Below are 25,295 nucleotides of genomic sequence, written 5' to 3'. Positions count from 1 at the left end.
GGATGGGCGGTCCGTCGCAGAAGAAATGAGTGACCACGTGAGCACCACAGAAGTTCAGACTGAAGATGCAGCTTGTGTGGATCAGAGAATTGAGAAACCCGGCGCTATAGGAGCCTACGATGAGAGAGGCACAGACGTTAGGAGACACGATGGTTGGATAGAGGAGTGGGTTGCACACAGCGACGTAGCGGTCATAGGCCATCGCGGCAATGAGGTAGCACTCGCTGGTGGCGAAGCCCGCGTAAAAGAACATCTGAGCCATGCAGCCAAAGTAAGAGATTACCTTCCTCTGAACCAAGAAGTTCATCAGTGTCTGGGGGACCACCGTAGAAGAGTAGCAGAAATCCAGGAAGGAGAGGCTCTTGAGGAGGGAATACATGGGTGTGTGCAGAGTGGTGCTCACAAGGATGAGAAAGAACATGACCAGGTTCCCCAGCACAGTGACGGAGTACATGATCAGGAACACCACAAAGAGCAGCTTTTGGAGCTGGGGGTCACTGGTGAGGCCCAAGAGCTCAAACTCCATCTCTTGGCTCAAGTTTGCTCTTTCCATATCTGCTCAGCTCTGGAGCGCAGACAGACTACAGACGTGAGACTGAACACTCGGGGACTCTCACTGTTTGCTCAAGCGTTCCTGAGTTGGGGTCTTTTGGAGAGATCTGGCTTTGTAGATGGGACTGTCGAGGGAGAAGGCCTCCTCTTCTTGATTGGTCAGTTGATCAGCACGCCTTCCATGAGAAGCAATGGGAAATAGAACAATGATACGAAAACTCTCGGAGGTCGAAAAGTCTAAATAATGAGGCCTTCTCTCTTGGAATCCACATTTAGTGTTCTGTCTACATGACTCTGGATTCCCCTCCTAAGGAAGTCTGCAGTGCCTGGTGACAGGGAGAGAGATCGCACGCGACAGGCGATACGTTCTGTGGGAGCACAAAATGAGCAGAAGCTTCATCGCTAACCACACGTGTCACCTGGGGATGGACCTAACGTCTCTGGATTTCAGTTTTCTGATCTGTAGAGGAAGAACAGAAGTTGGCCTGAAATATGGTGAAGGCTCAGTGAGTGAAACACGAATCAAATCGCTTGAACGCAGAGCGACACACTAAGAAGATGTAAGGGATGCTTGCAATGGCCGTCCTCACAGGGCAGACAGGCCTATCACATAAACACATGGGGAAAGTGAGATAAAACAGTAACAAAATGTAACACAAAAGCCACCACCCAAGGACATAGATAGGAGCACATGCTAAGCAGCAGTGACAGGACGGGCTTTCAGGGAAGCTGAAGGAGGTTCTTTGGCTCAGGTGGAAATGCACCCCTATGGGTACAGTGTAATCTGATTTTAATTACTGCTGTTTGTAAAGACGAAAGTGGCTGAGGATATAGAGAGAGGGGTGGTGTAATGAGCAAGCCGACATTTGTGGACTAGGGGTTGTTGTTCAGCAGGGCAACATACCCACCCATGTTTATAAAAGTCTGTCATTTTCAAGTCAACGAAACCACCCTGAGATCAGGAGCTATTGGTAGACAAGATCAGGCCCCCTCTAAGGCTGAAGTGTGTAAAAATGTCTTTCCTATTTAAAGAATGTGTCTTGTAAACATCACTCTATCCCTGCTCTGTCAGCTCCTCTGCCCTCACGGTCAGGAATTACCTCTGGGTCCTAGAGTGGTTTCAGTACCCAGTGCTTTGTTGAAGACTCGGTTTTGCAGACTTTAAAGCCGGCAGACATGACTAGGTAGGACAAAACCAGCCAATATGAGCTCTTCTCCTTGTCGTTCAGGGAGTAAGGACTGCATCTGTGAAAGATGTTGGGTGATTCGGGAGCGCCCAGAGTTGAACTGAGCACACCAAGATGTTGGTTATCCCCACTGCCAGAATCTCCAGGATCGTGAAAATACCCAGGCAGAATATTCTAGCCATATAGATAACTGGACTTAGCTATGGGTAAGTACTAAAAGACCATGCTCATCAAGGGAGAGCTGTGCGTGATAAGAAAAGCATTTGGGGGCTGGAGAGATGGCTCAGCGTGTAAGAGTGCTGAGTTCCAGTGGATGTGGGTTCGGTTCTACGAACCCATTTCAGACCATTCACAACCACCTGTAACTCCAGTTTCAGGGGCTCTGATGCCCTCTACTGACTTCCATGACAGGCATACAGAAGCACATGTACATGTATGCATCATCATCATCATCATCATCATCATCATCATCATAATAACGATAGTAACAATAGAAGCCACTCTGGGTGATGCCCAGAGAAAACATGCACTAAAAACAGCCAGCAGACCTGAACACAGAGCATCTGGAAGCGCAGCGTGTCTTGATTTATTTCTAGTTACTGGGACGTAACATTAAGCTCCCGTAGCCCAAGAGCGACTACTTTATAATGAACTCTGCAGAAAACTAAAGAATGTGGGGTTCCAGAGTTGAGCCGCTAATGCTGTCAACCCTGTCGGGGTCAAAAGTCACCTTAACTCAAAGACAAATTGCAGGAGAAATAACTGTGAAAATCCAGGCCGGAAATAACTTACCAGAACTTCAAGGAAGTCAGCAGTGGGTCATTAAGAGTAGAGTAGAACCGCTCGACCTCCGGCTTCGCATCTTCTTTCCTTATTTCCTCAGAATCCTGTTTTAGCTCAAGTAACAGACCTATAGTATTTCTCTGATAAGGAAAATAGACAAAACCAGAAAAAAAATCAAAACTAGGAACATGTCCAATGCCTGGGGTGGTGCAGATGAAGGGGACGGACCCTCCACTGTGACAAGTGTTCGCCATCTCCCTCTCCCTTTCTATTCCTTTCTCTCTCCCTCTTCCTTCCCCTCTCCCTCTTCCTTCCCCTCTCCCTCTTCCTTCCCCTCTTCCTCTTCCTTCCCCTCTCCTCCCTCTCCCTCTCCATCTCCCTTTTATTGCTTATCACTTTTCTCTAATCTGCACTAAATTTAAAAATCCTCCAGAATACAACGAATTAGACAAAAAAACAGATTATAGAGAAGTTGATCTCTGACCTATTTTGAAATACCCTGGAGATGGCAGTTTGTACCTTGGGAGAAGAAAACCCGACGTGAGTTCTATTTCTTATTGTTTGTTTATGTTTATCTATGTTTGGTTTTATTGTATGTGCATTGCTATTCTGCCTACGTATATATCTGCGAGGGTGTTGGATCCCCTGGAACTGGAGTTACAGGCTGCTGTGAGCTGCCATGCGGGTGCTGGGAATTGAACCTTGGTCCTTTGAAGAGCAGCCAGTGCTCTTAACCACTGAGCCATCTCTCCAGCCCCCAAGTATTATTTTTAAAAGAAGAAAGAGGTGCTGGCTCAGTGGTGGAGAGATGGCTTGGTGGCACTAGCTGCTCTTCCAGAGGACCCAGGCTCGATTCCCAGAGTCTACATAGTAGCTTACAACAGTCTGTAATTCTAGCTGCTCTTCCAGAGGACCCAGGCTCGATTCCCAGAGTCTACATAGTAGCTTACAACAGTCTGTAATTCCAGTTCTAGAGGATCCAATGCCCTCTCCTGGCATCTTTGGACACAAAAGTGGTTCATAGATAATACACTCGGGCACAACATCCATACACATAAAAGAAAGACGAAAAAGGAAAGATTAGAAGTAGACGAAGGAGTTGGAAGGGATTTTATTCATACCTGACTTCTCAATTCTCCCCCTGAAGACCAAAAAGCAAAAGGATATATGAAGAACATGGACCAGCAGAACAGCCAGTGACCTTTGAGATCCTTAGTGACTCCTAACAAAGGGTCACTAGATAGCCTTACTAGATGTAAGATCCCAGTTTTCAACTGCAAGAAATCTGATCCAATAGGTCTACAGATGAACCCGGAAGTCTGATGCTTTTACAACAGGTGATCTTTGAACTTTAAGGAACACTGAGCTGTGAGGTGTTTACACGAGGTCACAGACTTTCCTAACCACACTTCCTTTCCTAACCTGCTAGAATTCTCAGTGTTCCGATATCAGTAGAATGGCTGTCCTGAACAGTCTCTTCCCTCCTATAGATACGCCAGTAGGTGATAATTCTCACACAGCTGGGCTACCTTGTGGTCATCAAACATCAGATGAGCTGTTCTGTAAGCCAAATCCTAGCACATGACTTGACGATACTGGAGCTCCAAGCACAAGGCTTCCTCGAAAGAACAATGAAAACAGAGGCAGACTCTGTGTCCATTGACTAAATCTGGGGACCTCATGGGGTAAGGAGTGAGACAACCCCCTTCCCTGTGAACCCTCACCACAAGGCTTTCATGGGCAAGAGACTCCCCAGAGCCATCTGTCCCCTCTGGGCAGCTCCTGACTGGGGAAGAGGTGTTCATGGTGGGATTTTAGGAGGCAAGTGAGAAAGGGGAGTAATTGGTCCCACGAAGACCCATTAAAGTGTTTGTTATCTATGAGTCTCTGTCCCAGAGTCAGGTGATTGAGAAGCTGGGGTTGAGGGAATGAGCCCCACCAGATTCCTAGCAACTTGTGGATCATTACCTCAAAGAAAAGCTCTCCCTTATGTAAACAGAGCTACTGACTATTAACTGTGTTTACGCTGTAACAGAAACCCAGGTTTTCCTTCTAGGAGAGCTGACTGGTATACACCTGTGCTTTAACCTTCATCAACACAAACTTTCTGCTCTTCACCATCGTGCTAATAGTTCAAGTTAGAGCTAGCTACTTAGTTTCCATATATTTGGGGATGGTTGTATTAATAGTTCAAGTTAGAGCTAGCTACTTAGTTTCCACATGTTTTGGGATTTCGTGGTTGTATTAATAGTACAAGTTAGAGCTAGTTACTTAGTTTCCACATGTTTGGGGATTTTCTAGCAACCTTTTGTTATTGGTTTCCAATTTAATAGCACCTGGTCAAGGAAAATACTCTGTATGGCTTGGATGTTGCAGAATTCACTGAGTAAAATACAGCCTGTGTTGGTGGCTGTTCCATGTCCATTTGAGAAGAATGTCTTCTCCTTTGTAGTGGAGTACTCCACAAATGCCAATTAGGTCAAGTTGGTTGATAACATGATTAAGAACAATACATCCACTCAGTCGTCATATGCCCCTTCTTCTTTGGTCATCGAAAGGTAGCATATTGAAATTTCTATAGTAATGGATGTTTTGCTTTTGAGGTACTACCTCACTATGTAGCCCTGGCTGGTCCAGAATGCACTATGTAGTCCAGGCTAGTCTCAAACTCCTAGAGAACGGCTTTACTTTGCCTCCTAAATGTTAGGATTAAAGACGTGGGACACCATCCCTGGCAATCATGGATTTATTTCAGTTTTTATCTACTATATTCTGAAGTCTCATTACTAGGTGCCTGTTGATCATCTTCCCTCTGGATAAACTAAGACGTCGAGAACCAAAAGTGCTTGCTGGGCCTATAGAGACATTTCAGAGGTTAAAAACCTCTGAAATGCTTCTCTTACGGAGGACCCAAGTAATGCCTCTGGCCCCCGTGGACACCTGCACTCATATTCACGAATATATACATAATTAAAATTAAAAAAATATTTTTAAAAGGTGATTGCTGGCTGTTGGTTTTTGTTTGTTTGTTTGTTTCAAGATAGGATTTCTCAACACAGCCCTGGCTGTCCTGGAACTTACTCTGTAGATCAGGCTGGCCTTAAACTCAGAGATCTGCCTGCCTTTGCCTCCCGAGTCCTGGGATTAAAGCCCTGTGCCACCACCACCCGATGCTGATATTTTTTATTTTGGTTGTGAGCCTAGCCTTTAATGGCTGAGCCATTTTCCCAGCCTGATATTTCTTATTTTTAACCGTACTTTGTCAGATATTAATAATAGTCACAATCGGTTAATTTTGGCTAATGTTAATGCTCCATGACTTTTAAAATCCATTTACTGTTGGAGCGTTTACATATCTGTAATGAAAGCGCGTTACTGGTGGGAGGTAAATGATTGGCTCTTCTGGCAATGGGATATTCTGAAGGAATCGTTGACATTCTAAGAGACGGAAACTCTTACTGGACCTCACAGATTCCTACCCTACTGTGGACTCAGACTGTCTAATCTGCCTTTAAAAGAACAGTGTAGCAACTGACCCTACTTACCTTAGATTTCCTGTGTGGTCTTTACAGTCAGAGCTGATGCGTAGCTGCAATTGTAAGTGACGACCTTGTCCACGCCCTGACCCATTCGCTGAAAGCAGCAAACACAGAGACTGAGAGCAACTTCCTAAAAACCCACCGTACAGGTTGAAGACAACTGTTTATGGATACTGCTTGATAAGTGATGGTGTTTGTTATCTGGTCAATTGGGATCGGTTGGAGCCAGCGACTTCATTCCGTGTAAAACTCTGTTAAAGATTCCTGTAAAGTATCCATCCCTTCCCCATGTGGTGTTTTCTGTGCTGCTCAATGCATAGATCAAAGCCTTTTGTGAGGGATAGGCAGTCATATCACTCACAGACAGACACAGAGACACACACAGCTCATACCACACCATTCATAGCACACACGGATTGTGTGTGTCTATACACACATAATCACACAGATGCAGACACAAAGTCATGCAACAGACACAGACACGGGAAGCATGAAGTGTAGAATTTAAATCTAGATTTACTCTTGATTAGAGTACTCCAAGCAGAAGTACTTGTTTGCTTGTTTGTTTGTTCATTCCTTAACCTGGCACTGATGTATTATTGGTGACTCAGGGTCAATCACTAAAGTAAATAATCCCCACAGGATCTTTTCATGTGTATGGGTGTTTTATCTGCATGTATGTCTGTGCACAACCGGTGTGCCTGGTGCCTGAGGAGCACAGAAGACGAAGCAGTTTTGAGCCACTATGTGGGTGCTGAGAACTAAACCTGGGTCTTCTGGGAGAGCAGCTAGTGCTCTTAACTACTGGGCTATCCCGACAGCTCATACAGCTCTTACTTGACATACTTGGAGTTGAGTCTGTGGTCGTGCTGTGTGCTGTGGTTTCGATTAACCTCCTCCTCCCTCCTCCTCCTCCTCCTCCTCCTCCTCCTCCTCCTCCTCTTCCTCCTCCTCCCCTCTTCTCCTCTTCCTCCTCCTCTCTTCTTCCTCCTCCTCCTTCTTCCTCCTCCTTCCTTCTTCTTCCTTCTTCCTCCTCCTTCTTCCTTCTCCTCCTTCTACTTCCTTCTTCTTCCTTCTCCTTCCTTCTCCTCCTCCTCCCTTCTTCTCCTCCTCCTCCTCCTCCTCCTTTTCTTCCTCTTCTTCTCCTCCTCCTCTTCTCCTCCTCTTCTTCTTCCTCCTCCTCTTCCCCTCCTCTTCTTCTTCTTCCTCCTCCTCCTCCTCTTCTTCTTCCTCTTCTTGCTCCTCTTCTTGTTCCTTTTCTTATTGTTCTCATTGTTGTTGCTGTTGCTGTTGTTGTTGTTGTTCTGCTGCTGCTACTGCTGCTGCTGCTGCCTCTTCTTCTTCTTCTTCTTCTTCTTCTTCTTCTTCTTCTTCTTCTTCTTCGGTTATTGTTTCTTGTTAAATTTATATTCTTTTCCAGTTTCATATCTGTAGCTTTGTATCTTTTGTTACTTTGTTTGCAGTTCATAGTGTACATCTGTACCATCCCAGTCACCTCAGTGACACGTCCTTCATATAGCTTAGGGTTCTCCAGCAGTGGGCTTTTACCTCTTTGCTTCCAGCCTATGTTGTTGTTACACATATATATTTTCCCATGCCTTAAATCCCACAATACATTGTTATCATTTCTAAAATACAGTTTAAAATCAATCTGATTTAAAGAGATTTTAAAAACTAGGATAATAACCTTCTTTAATGACCCAGACTTCTAACATTCAGTATTTTTAATTCCTTCGCTGTTTTCATTTTCTCTCTGAATGACTTCTTTAACATTTGTTATAGGGATAATCCACTAGTGGGTAATTGTTTCCATACTGAACATCTAAAAACATCATGTTTGAAAAGTGTTTATCAAGTTAAGTTTAGAATTCTGGAGGCAGCCTTTCCCTTCAGTATGTGTAGATCATTGTCTTCTTTCTGGCCCTGCTCCCAGTGAGAAGTCGGCTGTCTTTGTCTCTCCATTATGTAACAAGCTGCTTTCTCTAGCTGCTTTGTGGCTTGTTTTGAACAGTTTGATATGGCCTGTGTGGATTTCTTCATGTTTCTTGTACTTGGGGTTTGTTACATTTATTAAATCAGTGAGTGTATTGCGGTCTTATGTTTTGAAATGCTGAAGTTACGTCTTATTATTTTGTCTTTTTTTTTTTTTTCTTGGAGCCGAGGACTGAACCCAGGGCGCTCTACCACTGAGCTAAATCCCCAACCCCACATCTTATTTAAGCATACTTTCATGCTTCTCTCTTTGTCTTGGGAATCACAGTTAACTGTACATCGAGCTGCTGGAACTCCAAAGAGGATGATATTCTATTTGATGAGCTATTTTTCCACTGATGAAATGAGCCAAGCTATAGATAGATAGATAGATAGATAGATAGATAGATAGATATAATATAGATATAGATATACATACACACACACACACACACGCGCGCGCGCGTGCGCGCGCGCGTGCACAAGTTTACTGAGAAACTGCTCTTGAGCAAGTGAATTCACTGAAGGAAGGACAAGGAAGTCGCCAAGGGAAGAGAAACAAAGGAGAGGGGGAGAAAGAATGTGCAGAGAGATCGAAGGAAAGGGGGTCAGAGAAACCAAAAATGTCTGGATTCTATAGGGAAAAGCCTCTGGGGGAAGGGCAGCCCAGACCCTGGGTTGGAAAATTCAGAGTAGAGGGCGTCGTATGCCGTGCAGGGACTGAGGGATGCTGGGAGAACCTGGAGGCCAGATCACCTTTGGTATGTAAAATATGCACCTCGGGCCCCCTGTCCCAGTCTGAAACCCAACACCATTTTTCTTATCTACTCGTTTAGATCTTTCAGTGTTTCTCTTCCGGTGCATTTAACTGCTAAGCTTCCAAGTACACTAATCTTTTCTTTTGCAGTATCTAGTCTGCTACTGTTTAATGTATATTTTCACTTGGACCTGTCATTTTCATATCTAGGTTTTGATTGCATCTTCCTTTGGTTTCCATTTCTTTGCTCAGTTTTTGTACTTTTTATTTACTGAGAACAGCTGCTTTCATGAGCTTCCGAGCTAACTAACATGTCAGTTCTGGTTTGCCCCGGTGCTTCACTAATCTCTTTATGGGTCCTATTTTCCTGTCTCTTTACATGCATAATAGTTTGTTGGGGTGCGAGATACTGCCCATTGTCACCTGGTAGGGGCTGGATGTTTTGTTTCTTCTTTTCCGGGGATGTAATATGAGTTCGTTGGCAATCGTTGGCAAGAGTGTTGTGTTCTATAAAAAGCCAAGGATATGTTTTGAAGAGCGCAGTATGGTGCGGTGGGAGGGGTGTCTCCGCTAGCCCATGCTGAGGCATCCCTCCCCCCTGAGGTAACAGCCCTGTGCCCGGTATAGTATAGAATAGAGTTTTTTTAGGACATGGGAAGGGGAGTTGAGAGGGGAGTAGAGACAGAGACACAGAGAGACAGAGACAGAGACAGAGACAGAGAGAGAAGAAGCGGAAGGAGCGGCCAGGAACATGTGGGGTGGGGGAGGGAGAAAGGGGTCCGGGAGAGAAGAGTCAGAGAGAGGAGGGGCCAAACTGTCCCTTTTATAGTAAGCCCGGCCTACCTGACTGTTGCCAGGTAACTGTTGGGCACAGCCTAGAAGGAATGCCAACAAAGAGTCTTATCTCCTTTCATCTTTCAGTTTCTTAGGCACTGCAATCCTCAAATCAGGGGTGAGTATTCACCCTGACTGAAGAAAATTTCCTGACCCCTTTACCCACTGCCCTGTGAACTGAGTTTTCCCAGTCTCAGCCGCAGCAACTACAAAGCCACAGAACTACTCTTATTTTTCTGTATGCATTGAGTTCCTCTGGCTTTTGTCTGTTTGGTTTCTGTTTGTTTTACAGTAACAATAACCATACGCATGACTAGAGTCATGGGACTCACACAATGCGCAGAAAACCTGCTCCCTGTTCTTTAGTTCCGTCTCAGAAGTCCCACTGTACACCAGGAGGGGGCGCCCACTTCAAAGACGCGTGTTTGAACTCTCAAGAGGTGAGCTATTCACCACGTGTCTGCTCTGTTCACTTGCTATTGTAGGGGCTGCTCGCACCTCACTTCAGGGTTCCACCATGTGTGTGTGGTGAGGTGTGTGTGGAGGGTGGACCCATGAGAGCTCCTCAGGGTTGCGCTCCCTGAGCCCTGACAACAGCCAGGGAAAAGAAAAAGAGCAGCATTCTAGGTAATTAAATTAGTGTCTTATTTCTACTCCAGACAACTCAACAACTGAAACAGCACGTTGGAAAATGTTTTTTTTCAAAAGCCAGTGCATGTTTTTGTCAACAGAGTACGCATGATGCTTTAAAGGTCTTATATATGTGTAGACTCGGGCGAACCCTCCCAACTACTTCTCCCAAATGACTGAGGTGGACAGAAAAGAAATAAAAATAAAGCAAAGGGGGTTGGAGATTTAGCTCAGCGGTAGAGCGCTTGCCTAGCAAGCGCAAGGCCCTGGGTTCGGTCCCCAGCTCCGAAAAAAAGAAAAAAGAAAAGAAGAAGAAAAAAATAAAGCAAAGAGGCACAAATCAATGGTTCTCTTAGAATTCTAACAGAAGGGAAGATGTTTATCTGCCTTAAACTGTGGTAGAGAAATAGTCCGGGGGGGGGGGTTGGGGATTTAGCTCAGTGGTTAGAGCACTTGCCTAGGAAGCGCAAGGCCCTGGGTTCGGTCCCCAGCTCCGAAAAAAAGAACCAAAAAAAAAAAAAAAAGAAATAGTCAGGGATGGCCCAGACTCGGTAAAGGGCTGGTTTCCCAGTAGCCACAAGCTGATTGTCAACAAAGGAAAGAGTGGAAGTGTGTGTCCTAGGGTTTCTCACAAAAGCAGCTGCTTCGTGGTCACCATAGCAACACAACTTGGCAACATGGATAGATGATAGTGTGTGTTTGAAAACATACGCAGTGGCAGAACACGCTGAATGAAAATTAGAAATTCATGAGGCGACAGGCCACTTATGCAGAAGAGGACTGTCCCACACACCAAGAATGCATAATCTGAGCTGTCCTTGTACAAGGACTGTGTCAGTGTAACATACACAAACGCTCGGATATGAGAAAACAAAATAGCACGTTTGGGACACGTCTACAACATGCAATTATTGACAACTTTTAGGTAAAAATCTTCAGAATGTTCCAGGAAAAAAGATTTGATAGCACAAAAATGGTTCATATCACCCCAAAATTTTTGGTCTTTCGGAGGGACCATAAAACGACATTTGTTGAAGCCTGAAAACTGAGATTAAGTACAGAGTATAGGGAGTAGCCGAACTATAACTGCTCCAGTGTTCTACAAAGTCACCTTATCAGAATTCTCAAGGCACAAGAAGAGATAGTGTTTTCCAGGGCAGAACACGGATGTTCCACACTAGGGAGACACCCAAGTACCCACCTGCCCGCTAGCCCTGGCTCCTGAGGAGGATCTGTGTCTCTGATTTTTGTCTTCCAGCTCAGGGAATGGTGGTGGTGGTGCTTGTGGGAGAGGTGGCAGGTGCTGAAAGGATTCAGATTCCTGTGAGGTAGGCCAGCAAACAGTTCACTGAGAAGAGCACTTGCTACCAAGCCTACAGACCTGAATTTAGTCTCCGGGGGGCCCACACTGTGGAAGGAGAAAACTGGCTCTCATATGTTGTCCTTGAGCCTTACATATGTGCTGTTGACACACTCACACAACATACTAAATAAGTAAATGTAAAAACAAGACAAAACAAAAACACTGAGCTATTGAGACCCAACAGTGAGCATCGTGGTGGAGTTGAACTCGTGACCCATCAGAATCTAGGTGCCTGTGAGAAGAGTACGTCTCATTATTTTCCCCAGATGGGCTCAGGATTCGGGAGGTCTCTGACCTAAATGAGCTGTTTGCATAGTGACCTTGAACACACTAGGCTGCCGCGACAGGGCTTGGCGCGTATCTGCCCATCAGATTCCTTGGGCTGGAGGAGGCGTGGGAGAGCAGAGTTCCCATGGGAATAGGGTTCACACTGCAACGTAGCGCACAAAGTCTGTTACTATCACAGGCGGGCAAGCCTTCTCTTCCATTGCTTGATCTTCAGTGAGGAACATTCTCGAAATTACTTACTGCAAGTGTTCTAATACCTTTTGGACTTGACATAATTGGAGTCGTCAAATTAGGATCCCCCCCCCAGAAGTCACGTGATGTTGTCAGCGTTACTTCTAGAGGCAAACTGAGCGGTGACTGTCAGTCTTCTCAGATCCCCTCATTCCCACGATGTGTCTTCCTGATGTGCGCATTCAGCTCATTCCATTTATATCAAACGCTTTGTGATTTATCCTACAGAACTCCTATTGGATACACTTGCTTCTCTCCTGCCAAGAAACGGTAAAAGAAGGCAGTGTCCAGTGAGCGATGCCTTATCATCACCTGGCTCCGTTACCCGCAGCAGCTGAAGAGTCCTTCAGAGTCCTTCCCTCGGGCAAACCCAGGAGTCTTGGCTTTGATGCAGAAAAAATTTTTTACAGGATAGGATAGACTAGAAGAAGTTAATATAAAACTGTTTTATAGAGATTAGCAGTTTTGTGGAGATTTTAAGCACAAGGTTTAGAAAGAGAGGCAGTCGGGGAGAATGTAAGATACGCCCCCCCAGTGTGTGTGTGGCTTTCTCAAAGAAGAGTTGCTCCTCCTTTTCCTTTATACACCTTTTCCTTTATATCCTTTGGGTGATTTTGTTGTGTTGTTCTCCCTTTCTTTCTCTCTTTCTTTCCTTCTTTCTTTCTTTCCTTCTTCCTTTCCTTCTTCCTAGGTCATTTGAATGTTTGTTTTAAATTGTTATCTTTTTAATTATTTTTTTTAATTTATTATATATAAGTACACTTTAGCTGTCTTTAGACAGACCAGAAGAGGGCATCAGATCTCATTACAGATGATTATGAGCCACCATGTGGTTGCTGGGATTTGAACTCAGGACCACTGGAAGAGCAGTCAGTGCTCTTAACCACTGAGCCATCTCTCCAGCCCTAATTATTATTTTTTAACTTTATTCTTCTCTCATCTATTACATCCTGACCATCATTTCTTTTCCTCCACTCTCCCCCAAATCAACTCCTCCTTAATTCCCTTCAGAAAAAGGTTGTCTTGCCAGGGTTGTCAACCCAAGACGGCTTATCAAGTTGCAAAAGGATCAGATATCTTCCCTCAAATGAAAGCTGTATGAGGCAACCCAGCAGGAGGGGAAGGGTCCCAAAAGCAGGCAAAAGAGTCAGAAGCAGCCGCTGCTCCTGAAAGAATAAAAAATACAGCCAAGAAGTCAGAAGTTTAAAAATGCTATCTCACCCCTAAGTAGCCCTAAATACCTCAAATTCCAGACCCTGCCCTCTACCTGTAAGTAGGTAAAAGGTCACATTTCTTGAGCCTGCTCTCCCAGAAACTAGATAAAAGGGCTTAAAGATAAGGCCCTTAGATTCGTGATCCCGACCTAGTAAAGATAACAGAAAGCTTCTCCCAGGAACTAGCTGACCATAAAGTTAGATTACAATCTTAAAAGCAATCTTGAGAGACAGGAAGCTTCTCCTTGTGACTTTTCACCGGTATTCTCCACATTTTCCAATGACGCCATCCCTGCCCCCTTGGGTTGTGGCTTCTTCCTTTAAATACCCCTTCTCCCAGCTACTGGGGGTCAAACTCCTGTGTCCTTGCGTGGGATACGAGTCTCAACCCCAGTGCACTGGTTCTATTGATAAACCTCATGTGATTACAGCAAGGACGCTTTTGTGTGAGTTCTTGGGGGGTCTAATCATCCTGAGACTTGAGTGAGGGTCTCCCCACTCTGGGGGTCTTTCACTCCCACTGTTAGTTTGTCTGGTTTTTTGTTGAGACCTTTGATCCAGTTGGAACTGCATTTTGTGCAGGATAAGCAGTGGTCTATTTGCATTCTTCTGCATGGAGACATCAATTCGAACGGCACAATTTGTTGAAGATAATGTCTTTTTTTTCCCAGCGGGAATATCTGACTTCTTTATCAAAAATCAGGCGTCCATAAGTGTGTGGACTTATATATCTGTTTTCCATTCCATCCCATTGATCAACCAGATTGTTTTTGTGCCAGTATCATATGGGTTTTTTAATTACTATTGCTCTGTAGTACAGCTTGAGACCAGGGATGAGGTGATACCCCTGGAAAGTTCTCTTATTGTTCAGGGCTGTTTTAGCTATCCTGGGTTTTTTGTTTTTCCATATAAAATTGAAAAATGTTCTTTCAAGGTCTATGAAGAACTGTGTTAGAATTTTGATGGGGAACGCATTGAATTTATAGATTGCTTTTGGTAGGAGGGCCATCTTTACCACGTTAATCCTGCTGATCCCTGAGCATGGGGAGTCTTCCCGTGATGAGGGGCAGAACCTGCTTTCTGAGGGTGTGAAGTAGGAAAGCTGGCACTGCCCTTCATCAGCCCTGTGGTGATGTGGGCAAGGGAGAGATACTGCATTCCACTCCTAACTGCTTGTGGCAGGTGGGAGAGCTGTCCCTACCCCTCAAGGATATAGCATTCAGGAGAGTGCCTCCCCCCTCCCATGCCCAAACCCACACTTATCCAGGGCAGCAATGTAGAGCTAGCCTGGTGGAGTGGTCATGAGTGAGCCAGCGCTGAGTTCAAATCCCAGCAACCACAAGGTGGCTCACAACCATCTGTAATGGGATCTGATGCCCTCTTCTGGTGTCTGAAGACAGACAGCTACAGTGTACTCATATACATAAAATAGATAAATCTTAAAAAGAAAAAGGAATGAAAGAGAGAGAGAGAGAAAGAGAGAGAGAGAGAGAGAGAGAGAGAGAGAGAGGAAGGAAGGAAGGAAGGAAGGAAGGAAGGAAGGAAGGAAGGAAGGAAGAAAAAGGGCCACCCTGCACATTTAATCCTTGAGTTGTGTGGGAGTCTCTGTAAACATCATGGACCAAAGAGTAAGGATCTGTGTGAGACAAGAAAGAAAACTGTTTTAAAAAGACTTCGGAAGTGGTGGTTTAAACTGCTGAAGTCTGGCCCTGAGCAGTTTATTTCAGGTATATTTAAGCACAGTACTACTTTGGGGGAAAGTTTCCCAGCGACAGTTGTCACAATAAAGTTTAAGGTATGACTACAGAAAAACTCTTTTGCAAAGTACACGTGAACTCTTCCGTAAGAATGGGTTCTATTGACTGAGAAACAACCCTCAGAATAAAAGCCGAGGGAGGAAATAAACATGAACTGAGTGAGTCGGGTGTGGCCTGGCCCTGCAGACAGCACAGATAGATCACCAGGCTATTAACTACCAGCTTTCCCTGCGGAAACAGGAATGCATCCCTTCCGTTAAAGAGACAGCCCTGTGTGTTTAACACTCCTGGTTTTCCCAGTGCTCCTCTATGTGTGTGAGGACCTCATGCCTTCTATAGGTATGCATGGATCCCACAGGGACTTGGGTGCTGATGGGGGATGGGCTTGTTTTATCATGGAGCTGAGCTCACTACTAGCAAAAAAAAAAAAAAGCCATGCAGCTTCGCTGCCATCTAATGACCTCATCAAAGTAGAAACAGCCATATGAATTGGCCACCATTGGTCAGTGACACCATCAAACTGGCAACGACCACGTGACTTGACCTCCATCTTGGTCAGTGACATCAGAATAGTGACAACCATGTGCATTTACCGGCATCTTGGTAATTGCAACCTCACACTGCATTATTCAAAGTGGCAACACTTATAGAACTTAACAACCTTACTCTTATGATCTGCACCACAAGCATTCAATCACATGTCCCAAACCTCTTCCCGATTTTTTTTTCCTTTTTGATTCTTCACGTTCCTGAATGCCTAATGGGATCATGGGAACGGAAGACCCAGAGTGCCATGAGATATAACTCAGTAAGGGAGTACCCAGCGGACCCACGCCAAGGTGTACCACTGAGTTTTATATGAAGCACACCTAGCTTCGGCGACAAGTGATGAGCTAAGCCATTGCTAGAGCCCTTCGGGGAGCCTAGTGGAATCGCCTATAAGCCAACAGAGTGTTGTAGAACTAATATGCCTTCCTAGTGAGAAATCACTCTGCACCCCCCACCACCTTGTCCTCCAAAGTCAACCAGGTCCCCGGGGACTGTGGGGCATCTCTCAAAATGTCCTGTAAGTGTGGGAAGTCACCTGTTTTCTTATTCTCAGAAGACTTTCAAGCAAGGCCACAGCCAAGCAAGGTTTCATCCTCCACATAGATAGAACAACTAGTGAAATTAAGACTAACAGAGCAGGGAGATGATGGTGCAGGCCTTTAACCCCAGCACTCAGAGGCAGACAGGTGGATTCTGTATGATCGAGGCCAGCCTGGTCCATAGGGCAGCCAGGACTGTTACAGAGAGAAACCCTGTCCCAACAAAAAACAAAACAAAAGAAAAAGAAAAACTAGGGGAGCTAGAGGTTCCCCTCAAGCCCAAGTGACCCCCAAAGGCAGCTGCCCTTGACAATACAAATCGTGTGTGTGTGTGTGTGTGTGTGTGTGTATGCATGATGTGTAGATAGACAGACAAGCAGACAGATAGATGATAGATAGATATATAGATGATAGATAGATAATAGACAGATAGATGATAGATAGATAGATGATAGATAGACACAGAGAGATGATAGATGATAGACAGACACACAGAGAGATGATAGATAGATAGATAGATAGATAGATAGATAGATAGATAGATGATAGATAGATGATAGACATACAGACACAGAGAGATGATAGATAGATAGATAGATAGATAGATGATAGATAGGCAGATGATAGATAGACAGATAGATGATATAGATAGATGATAGATAGATAGATAGATAGATAGATAGATAGATAGATAGATAGATAGATAATGTTGGCTGCCTGCATGGTATTTGTGATGGCTATTATTGGTTGTCAACTTGACTACAATTGGAATTAACTAAAACCCCAAAATGAGAAACATCTGTGAGGGTTTTTTGTTTGTTTGTTTGCTTGCTTGCTTAATTTGAAGTTGGAAAGATCCACTTCTGACCTGGACCTTTAAAACAGGAAAACAAGCCTTTAATCCAGAGCTTTTTTTTTTAATCCACCCTCTCCCACCCCCGACAGGGTTTTACTGTGTAGCCTAACCCAAACCCCAACCCTACCCCCCACTTGCCACCCCAGCCTGGTTTAATGCTGATCTACTGAAAGCAGCTAAGACATCCAGCCTTGTGGACTAGATTCTTGAAACTTCCATTCACAGGTGGCCATTACAGAATTAGCTGGACCATAGCCTGTAGAGAGATTCATTCTATAACTTCTTTTGCTCTAGAGAACCCTAACCATCGGAGTCTTAAACACGCTGTGGGAAAGTAGCACCAAATACTGGGATGCCGATTGTGTTTCCTTGCCAGGATGACTCTGCCTGGACACCAGGCTTAACCGCATCTGCGGCGCTGTTCAGACTCCTACTAATGATTCCCCTTCAGATTCGAAAAAAAAGAACCAAAAAAAAAAAAAAAAAAAAAAATGCTGTTCACATTTAAGACTTCAGACCTTGGCTCTCCTGTAGTCAAGAGAGTTGGGCCCAGTAGTGTTGCAAGCTAAAAATTAAACAATGGCTAAGTTTCTTTCCTCTCCCTATCTGGAAGTCATCTGAATGGGACCTCACACTGATTCTAACATTTCCAACATCTACTAAAGGGCCTCAAAGCAGATCCTCAGCCATCACTCAAGCCATCATCACCATCACCAAACGGGCGGGCGTGAGTAGAAGCCAATAGATGGATTCTCTTGGGAGCCCTTGTAGAGATTCTCTGGACTTTGATTTAAAAATCTCCTCTGTAGAGCCAGCTGTGGTGGCACAAATGTGTCCTATTCCCAGCCCCAGGGAGGCAGAAGCAGATAGACCTCTGAGTTCAAGACAGGTCTATAGAGTAAGTTCCAGGACAGGCAGGGCTACACAGAAAAAAAAAAATGTCTCAGAAAACAACAACAACAACAACAACCTCTATTGTACCTCCTCGTTCCCTGTATGCACTACCCCACCCAGCCCTGCCTGGATTTTAAGCTGTCTACTTTAGCCAGGCACATGACACGCCTATAATCTTCACACTAGGCAGATGGGAGTTTAAGGGCTGGGTTACTCGGTATGTTCCATGTTAAGCTAAGATACCGTGTGATACCTTAGCTCAAAAAAAAAAAAAAATAAGTCTTGGAGATGTCAAGATGCTGCAGTGGGTAAATGCACTGGCCATCCAAGCCTGGTGACTCGAGTTTGAACCCTAGAACACACATCAAAGTAAAAAGAGAGAATTAATACAATAAGCTTGTCCTCTGACCTCCCTATGCATGACACAATGGCATGTGTGAGCGTGCACGTGCGAACACACACACACACACACACACACACACACACACACACACTAAAATAAAAGACTTTTGATGCACATCTTTAATCCCATCACTTGGGAGGCAGAAGCTGGTAGATTTCAATGAGTTTGAGGCCAGACTACAGATCAGCCAACGCTACAAAAGGAAACCCTGTCTCAAAACCAACCAAACAAACAAACAAAAGTCTTCTGAATACCTTTTCCTCAGACCCAAGCCAGTTTGATTTTAGCTAAGAATGCCTTGAGATAAACTTAACTAACATGTTTTCTTAGAAGTGGCAACAGAAAAGGGGGAAAAAAAGGACTGAGAAGAAAAGGCCTCTGCAGTATAGTCTAAGGGAGGCTTACACACACACACACACACACACACACACACACACACACACACACACACACACACACACACACACACACACACACACACACACACACACAGAAACACACACACATACACACACACATACACATACACTTATACACACATTTATACACACACATACATACACACTTACACACACTTACACACATACATACACACACACACACTTACACACACTTACACACACACACTTATACACACACACACATACACACACACATACACACATACACACACTTACACACACACTTACACATACACAAACACACACACACACACACACATATACACACACACTTACACTTACACACACACATACACACACACACACATAAAAACAAACAGCCTTAACTATAGACACAGGCTATCAGACAAACAAAATGATTGGTGATCAATTACATCCACTCAGTAATTACTAAGTTATTCTCTGCTGGTGAAATGAGCCAATTCGAAGCAGATTAGACTATATAAATGCAGGTTTATAGGGAAGCAGCTCTAGGGCAGACACACTGGCCCAGAGGAAGGAGGTTGCAAAGTTCAGATGGGGTGTGCTGGGTAGGGCCTGACGGATGTTGTGAGAACCCGGAGGCCAGGTTCACTCTGGTAGGTTAAATGTGCACCTCAGCTGTTTGTCCCAGGTCTGAATCCCAACTTTCCAGCCTTCTGGAATGAATGGATAAGGGTGATATAATCGGCTATGACTGCTTCCTGCTGACATTTGGGCATTGTTATGGCAAAAAGATGGAATGTTGGCCAAGACTAGGAAGAGCAGGCTGTTTTACTTGATGTCCAGGTTGTAGGACCATCTGGGGCTAGGGACATGAAGACCTATTGGAAGCACCTGTGGGTAGGCAGTTAGGGACTGTACTGCATGCAGGGTCTAGGAAACACTTGGACTTGGCAGGATGCTGTGATAGATAGATAGATAGATAGATAGATAGATAGATAGATAGATAGATAGATGTTAGATGATAGATAGATAGATAGGTAGATAGATAGATAGATAGATAGATGATAGATAGATAGAAAGAAAGAAAAGAAAGAAAGAAGGAAGGAAGAAGGAAAGAAAGAAAGAAAGAAAGAAAGAAAGAAAGAAAGAAAGAAAGAGAGAGAGAGAGAGAGAAAGATAGTAGATAGACAGACAGACAGACATTGGAGACAGAAAATAAAAAGGTTTTTCCCCCCCTTGGGTATACATTTGTAAGTTTTAGAGCCATGGTCTTGGAAGTTGGAGGTGGGGGTGGGTGTTGTGTTTTATAAAAAAAAAAATAAAATAAAGAGGGAAGGAATATGTGTAGTCAGGTTGGGGGAAGGGAGTGCCTTCGCAGGCCCATGCTGAGGGGCCAGCTACATGATGGTATAGTATAGAGCAGAGTTTATTCAGGGCACACACAGGAGGGAAGTTGAGAGGGTAGTAGAGACGTAGAAAGACAGAGAGACAGTAGAGGAGTAGAGGCTAGCCATGAGTACATGAAGTCGGGGGAGGAGAACGGGGAGAGAGGGGGAACAGGAGAGAGGGACAGAGCTAGAGCAAGAAGGCAAGAGAGCGAGAAGGGGCAAGCAGCCAGCCCCTTTTATAGTGAGTCAGGCAGACCTGGCTGTTGCCAGGTAACTGTGGGGCAGAGCCTAGACAAAACGCCAACATTTCCCATTTTGGTTTGGTTAAAAAAGAAAAATTAGGGGACTGGAGAGATGGCTCAGTGGTTAAGAGCACCGACTACTGTTTCAGAGGTCCTGAGTTCAATTCCCAGCAACCACATGGTGGCTCACAACCATCTGTAATGGGATCCGATGCCCTCTTCTGGTGTGTCTGAAGATAGCTACAGTGTACTCATATACATAAATAAATAAATCATTTTTTTAGAAAAAAAATTAGAAAAAGGCGATGGTGGACTAGGAATATGGTCGTTGTGACCTTTAGCGACTTCCTGATGACTTTGGGGCGATGTGTCTCTAGGAAACCTAGGAAAATGGGGATGGGGAAGTTGGTCCAGGGTCCGGGAAAGGGGAACAGACCCCACCGTCAGGATAGGCGGTGGGGAGGGAAACAGGCTGTTGATTGACAGTACTTATCTGACCTTAGGGAGGTGGGTTTGAGTGGATTCCCTGAAGCTTATAAGAACCCTTTTAAGTTTATAAAAATATAATTTTCAGATATGCTGGTATTACCACATAAAAGTTCTGAACAAGGGGTTGGGGATTTAGCTCAGTGGTAGAGCGCTTGCCTAGGAAGCGCAAGGCCCTGGGTTCGGTCCCCAGCTCCGAAAAAAGAACTAAAAAAAAAAAAAAAAAAAAGTTCTGAATGTTGAACTCTCTGTACAGCAGTGGCATAGTGAGGGGAAGAGGTCTGAAACATTTTTCTTCTTCCCATGTCCCTTTTTTTTAAAGATTTATTTATTTATTATACATAAGTACACTGTAGCTGTCTCAAACACACCAAAAGAGGGTATCAGATTCCATTACAGATGGTTGTGGTTGTGGGATTTGAACTCAGGTCCTCTGGAAGAGCAGTTTGTGCTCTTAACCACTGAGCCATCTCTCCAGCCCTCCCATGTTTTGTTTTGTTTTTTTTCCCCTTTTTTTTACAGAGCTGGGGACCGAACCCAGGGCCTTGCGCTTGCTAGGCAAGCACTCTACCACTGAGCTAAATCCCCAACCCCACCTCCCATGTTTCTTAACTCACTCTTCTAATACCATTCAAGGTTTTTCACCTCCAACCTTCATAACTTGCATTTATCAACCTCAAAACACCTTCCTAGACCCTCAAACACTTTCTTAGAAGCTTTCATATTATCAGACCTTACATAAACTTTAAACTTTACACTTTTCCTCTCCGGTTATTCACCATGAGACCCAGGTGGTTGACCACTGGAAGCAGTCACCTAAACTGACTTCCTTTAGACAGGTAAGAAGTCACTTCTTGTTCTAGTCTAGTCCTCAAAGCCCTCAGCGACCTGAGAAGGATAAATTGTAATCTAAATGACCAATGTATCAATTGAAATGGCAATTACCATGAACAAACTAACAAGAAACCAAAGAGCACGTAATATAATTATATTAGATCGGAGAGCGCACGAAGACCTCCCTCAGCCATACAGGTAAGAGATGCTCCATTCATTTCCCATGAACCTCACAACCATGGTCTTTCTCGTCAAGGGTCTCGGTGTGTTTGTGTCTGACATCTTCAGCTCCTTCTCCATTAGGTAAGAGCAAGGAACCAAGACTATCATTACATCGTCTCTGGGAAGGAATAGGATAGATTTTTGTTTCATATTGGATCTGATGAAGATTTTCTAAAACTCTGCCAGTGTTTTCCTGGAGAACCCACTAGAAGGCTAGCATGCTAGCAAACCTCTTCCCCATTAGGAACCTCTTTTTGGTTGTTGATTTAAGACTTAGTCTCATGTAGCCCAGGCTGGCTTTGAACTTGCAACCTAGTCAAACTGGCTTTGAAATTCTAATCTTCCTGTTTTCCGCCTCTTATCCGCTGCTGTGATAGGCATTGTGAACACCATTTGCCAGAAACATAGATAAACACATCTATCTATCCACAATATCAGAATTCATTACCTAACAAAAAGTTCGCAAGGTAAAAAATTTCAAAGGCAGCGATTTTCTAGATAATCCTACCTACACTGGCAGTCAGGCCGAGGTGGCCCCGGGTTATTTTATTCTAATCTTAATTCCTAGCATTAATCTCGTATCACACAGCACACAGTGAATCTCTCTATATATCTGAGTTACAGAACTAATACAGGCTTAGTGAGGCTACAGCAGACCTTCACGAGGTTCCAGACCTGGGCTGATAGAAATGCACTAGCGCCCATATTGATAAGATTAACAAACCCAAACCAACCTCAGGAAGGAAGCTGCCGTTCAGGCTGAGAGGCGAGGGGGAGAGCAAAGGTTCATGGGTAAGTCCCTCTGCAAGATAAAAGACTAGAATCACTGGAGCAGAACAGAGGGCTCAAGTCCAAATGGGAGAGCAGATGGATGGACAGATGGCAGCTGAGTATGAGTATGCCAGGAGTTCTCCGGGTGAGCACACTAGGTAGCAAATAACAGCTCTGTATGGGATGTTGTCCTAGTGTTAGGTATCCGTGGCTTTCTGGGTCCAGGTGAGAGAGATACACTTTGGCATGTCCTTTAACTTCTTGGGTTAAGTTTCTCTGATATGATTTTATTTACACATGTACACGTGTGTGTGTGTGTTTTGTGTAACAGCCTTGGTTGTATTGGAACTCCATCTATAGACCAGGCTACCCTCAAACTCACAGAGCTTCTCCTGCAGAGAGCTGGGATTAAAAGCCTGTGCCATCACAGCCAGTATTATAATTTTTTACTTAAATATTTATTTAGTTTAATGTATGTGTATGAATGTTTTGCCTACGTGTATGTCTGTCTACCATGTCCATGCCTTGTGCCCATGAAGGCCAGAAAAGAGTTGTGTCCCCTAGAACTGGAATTATAGATGGTTGTCAGGTGTCACCAAGGTGCTAGGAATCAAACTAGGGTCACAAAACGTGTTTCTCACCACTGAATAATCTCTCCAGAACTCCATGATATGATTTTAATATGTTCACGAGCCCAATAGTCTCATTCACCCTCCTAAATTTACAGGGTAGCACTCTTCCTGCTCCCAGGAATACTCACTGTTACTCTCTGCCGCACGGGTCGTGTCAGGTGCTGTCTGCTTGCCCACCCAGGAACACAATCATCCCCCCCACCCTCAAGATGGAGTCGAAGCTGCTCGTAAACGGAGTAGCACAGCCTAACTGCAACAGTGCGCATGAGCCATCATGCCTGGCTTGGGATCCTCTTAATGAGGAAACCAGAGTGGCTAGTTCTAGCTTTGTCCCTTAGCGGACCACAGCAGATGTTAGAGCTAGCCTCTTGAGGTAGGGCGGTAGGGTTGAGAACGAATGATGCCGCATGGGCGGTGGCCATGGGAGATAAACTATCATGGAAGCAGGCGGTGGGGCAGATGATCCTGCATGCTTACAGCAATGGACCCTCCAGAATATCTGTCCTCCAACACGAGCTTTGTAACGAATGAAAATTCTTCAGCCTAAAGCAAGTTTTCGAGCTCAAGTTTTGTTTTTTTTTTCCGGGGCTGGAGACCGAACCCAAGACCTTGCGCTTCCTAGGCAAGCCCTCTACCACTGAGCCAAATCCCCAACCCCGAGCTCAAGTTTTTGACAAGTTACAGAGGTCCTCTTGTCCCCCGTTTCTCTTTTCTCTTATATAAGAGAGTCAGAGGTAAAATAATACTAAAATTTAAGGAACCATCTTTTCCTGACTCTTTTTTTTCTTTTCTTTTTTTCCCGGAGCTGGGGACCGAACCCAGGGCCTTGCGCTTGCTAGGCAAGCGCTCTACCACTGAGCTAAATCCCCAACCCCTTCCTGACTCTTCAGAGCATGTAGTGTATCTGGGGATGTAGCTCACTCCGCAGAGTGCTTGCCTAGCATCCTGGGTTGGACCACCAACACTGGGGAAAAGTATGTATTTGTAAGTTCAGACCAGCACGGGCTACATGAGCTCCTCTCTCAGAAAGAAAGGGGTTGGGGGAGGGGGGGCGGAGCAATACAAGGAGACAGGAAGAAAAGAGAAAGTATTTATATACTAAACCTCTTTTTTTTTTTTTTTTTTTTTTTTTTTTTTTAGTTCTTTTTTTCGGAGCTGGGGACCGAACCCAGGGCCTTGCGCTTCCTAGGCAAGCGCTCTACCTCTGAGCTAAATCCCCAACCCCTATACTAAACCTCTTACTCGACAGGGGCTTGAATCCTGTCAGGCAGCTTGATAGTTAGACTCCTTCATAAGGCTCCTTAATTTCAACACCAGAATGTGAACACCAGGAATAATTTAGGCCATTGAAGCAAGGCTTAAATATATAGAGGCAGTGGGGCTGGAGTGATCCTGACCTTGCAGAAAAACAGTTTGGTTCCCAGTACCCACAGGGCCTCTCGCAAACTGCAACTCCAGTTTCAGGGGAATCTAATGCCCTCTGCTGGCCTCTGTGGGTTCCTAAATGATATGGTAATCCCCATAAATTCATACTCATAAATCATATATAACCTTCTCCACAGTCCACACCTTCTAATACACAACCGTGGCAAAGATATCATGCATTCCAATAATAAATGTTAATATAATGGAGCAGAGGCTTCTCTGGGTGAATTTTTTTTTCCAATCCTCTTCCTCTAATAAGGGAAAGACTGCACAACTGTCGTAATGTTTTCAGTAGAAACTATAGTTATATTAACAGCATATGTTACAGATATTACCTCAGCTGCACAGATCACTCTGAAGACCAAAGGTCTTTCTGTGTTGCTGCAGTTGGCAATGTTTTACTACGCTCCCTTAGACCTACTTTCCTTGCACTGCCCACTCCCACATTCCCTTTGTCAGCTTGAAGCAGTCAGAACAGTCTCCATCCTCCAAACCCTACTGCAGCTACAGTGACCTCTTCTGAGAGGGGGGAGTGAAGGACCAGGAGGTAGACAGATTCTGG

At 44.6% G+C, this 25,295-nt stretch overlaps 1 protein-coding gene across 1 annotated transcript in view; it reads right to left on the bottom strand.

The window, feature by feature from the left end:
- The window catches only part of LOC116913296 (olfactory receptor 5AU1), a 936-nt gene extending 383 nt beyond the window's left edge, over positions 1–553 (bottom strand). Inside the window, exon 1 of the mRNA XM_032917424.1 lies at positions 1–553. This exon is cut by the window's left edge and continues 383 nt beyond it. Within this exon, the coding sequence (XP_032773315.1) occupies positions 1–553 (553 nt within the window).
- Positions 554–25,295: the final 24,742 nt, after the last annotated feature.

Source organism: Rattus rattus, chromosome 12 (assembly GCF_011064425.1).
Source record: "Rattus rattus isolate New Zealand chromosome 12, Rrattus_CSIRO_v1, whole genome shotgun sequence".
In the NCBI taxonomy this organism is placed as follows: domain Eukaryota; kingdom Metazoa; phylum Chordata; class Mammalia; order Rodentia; family Muridae; genus Rattus; species Rattus rattus.
Note: the sequence above shows the minus strand (reverse complement) of the source record. Positions and strands in the feature narration are given on the sequence as shown.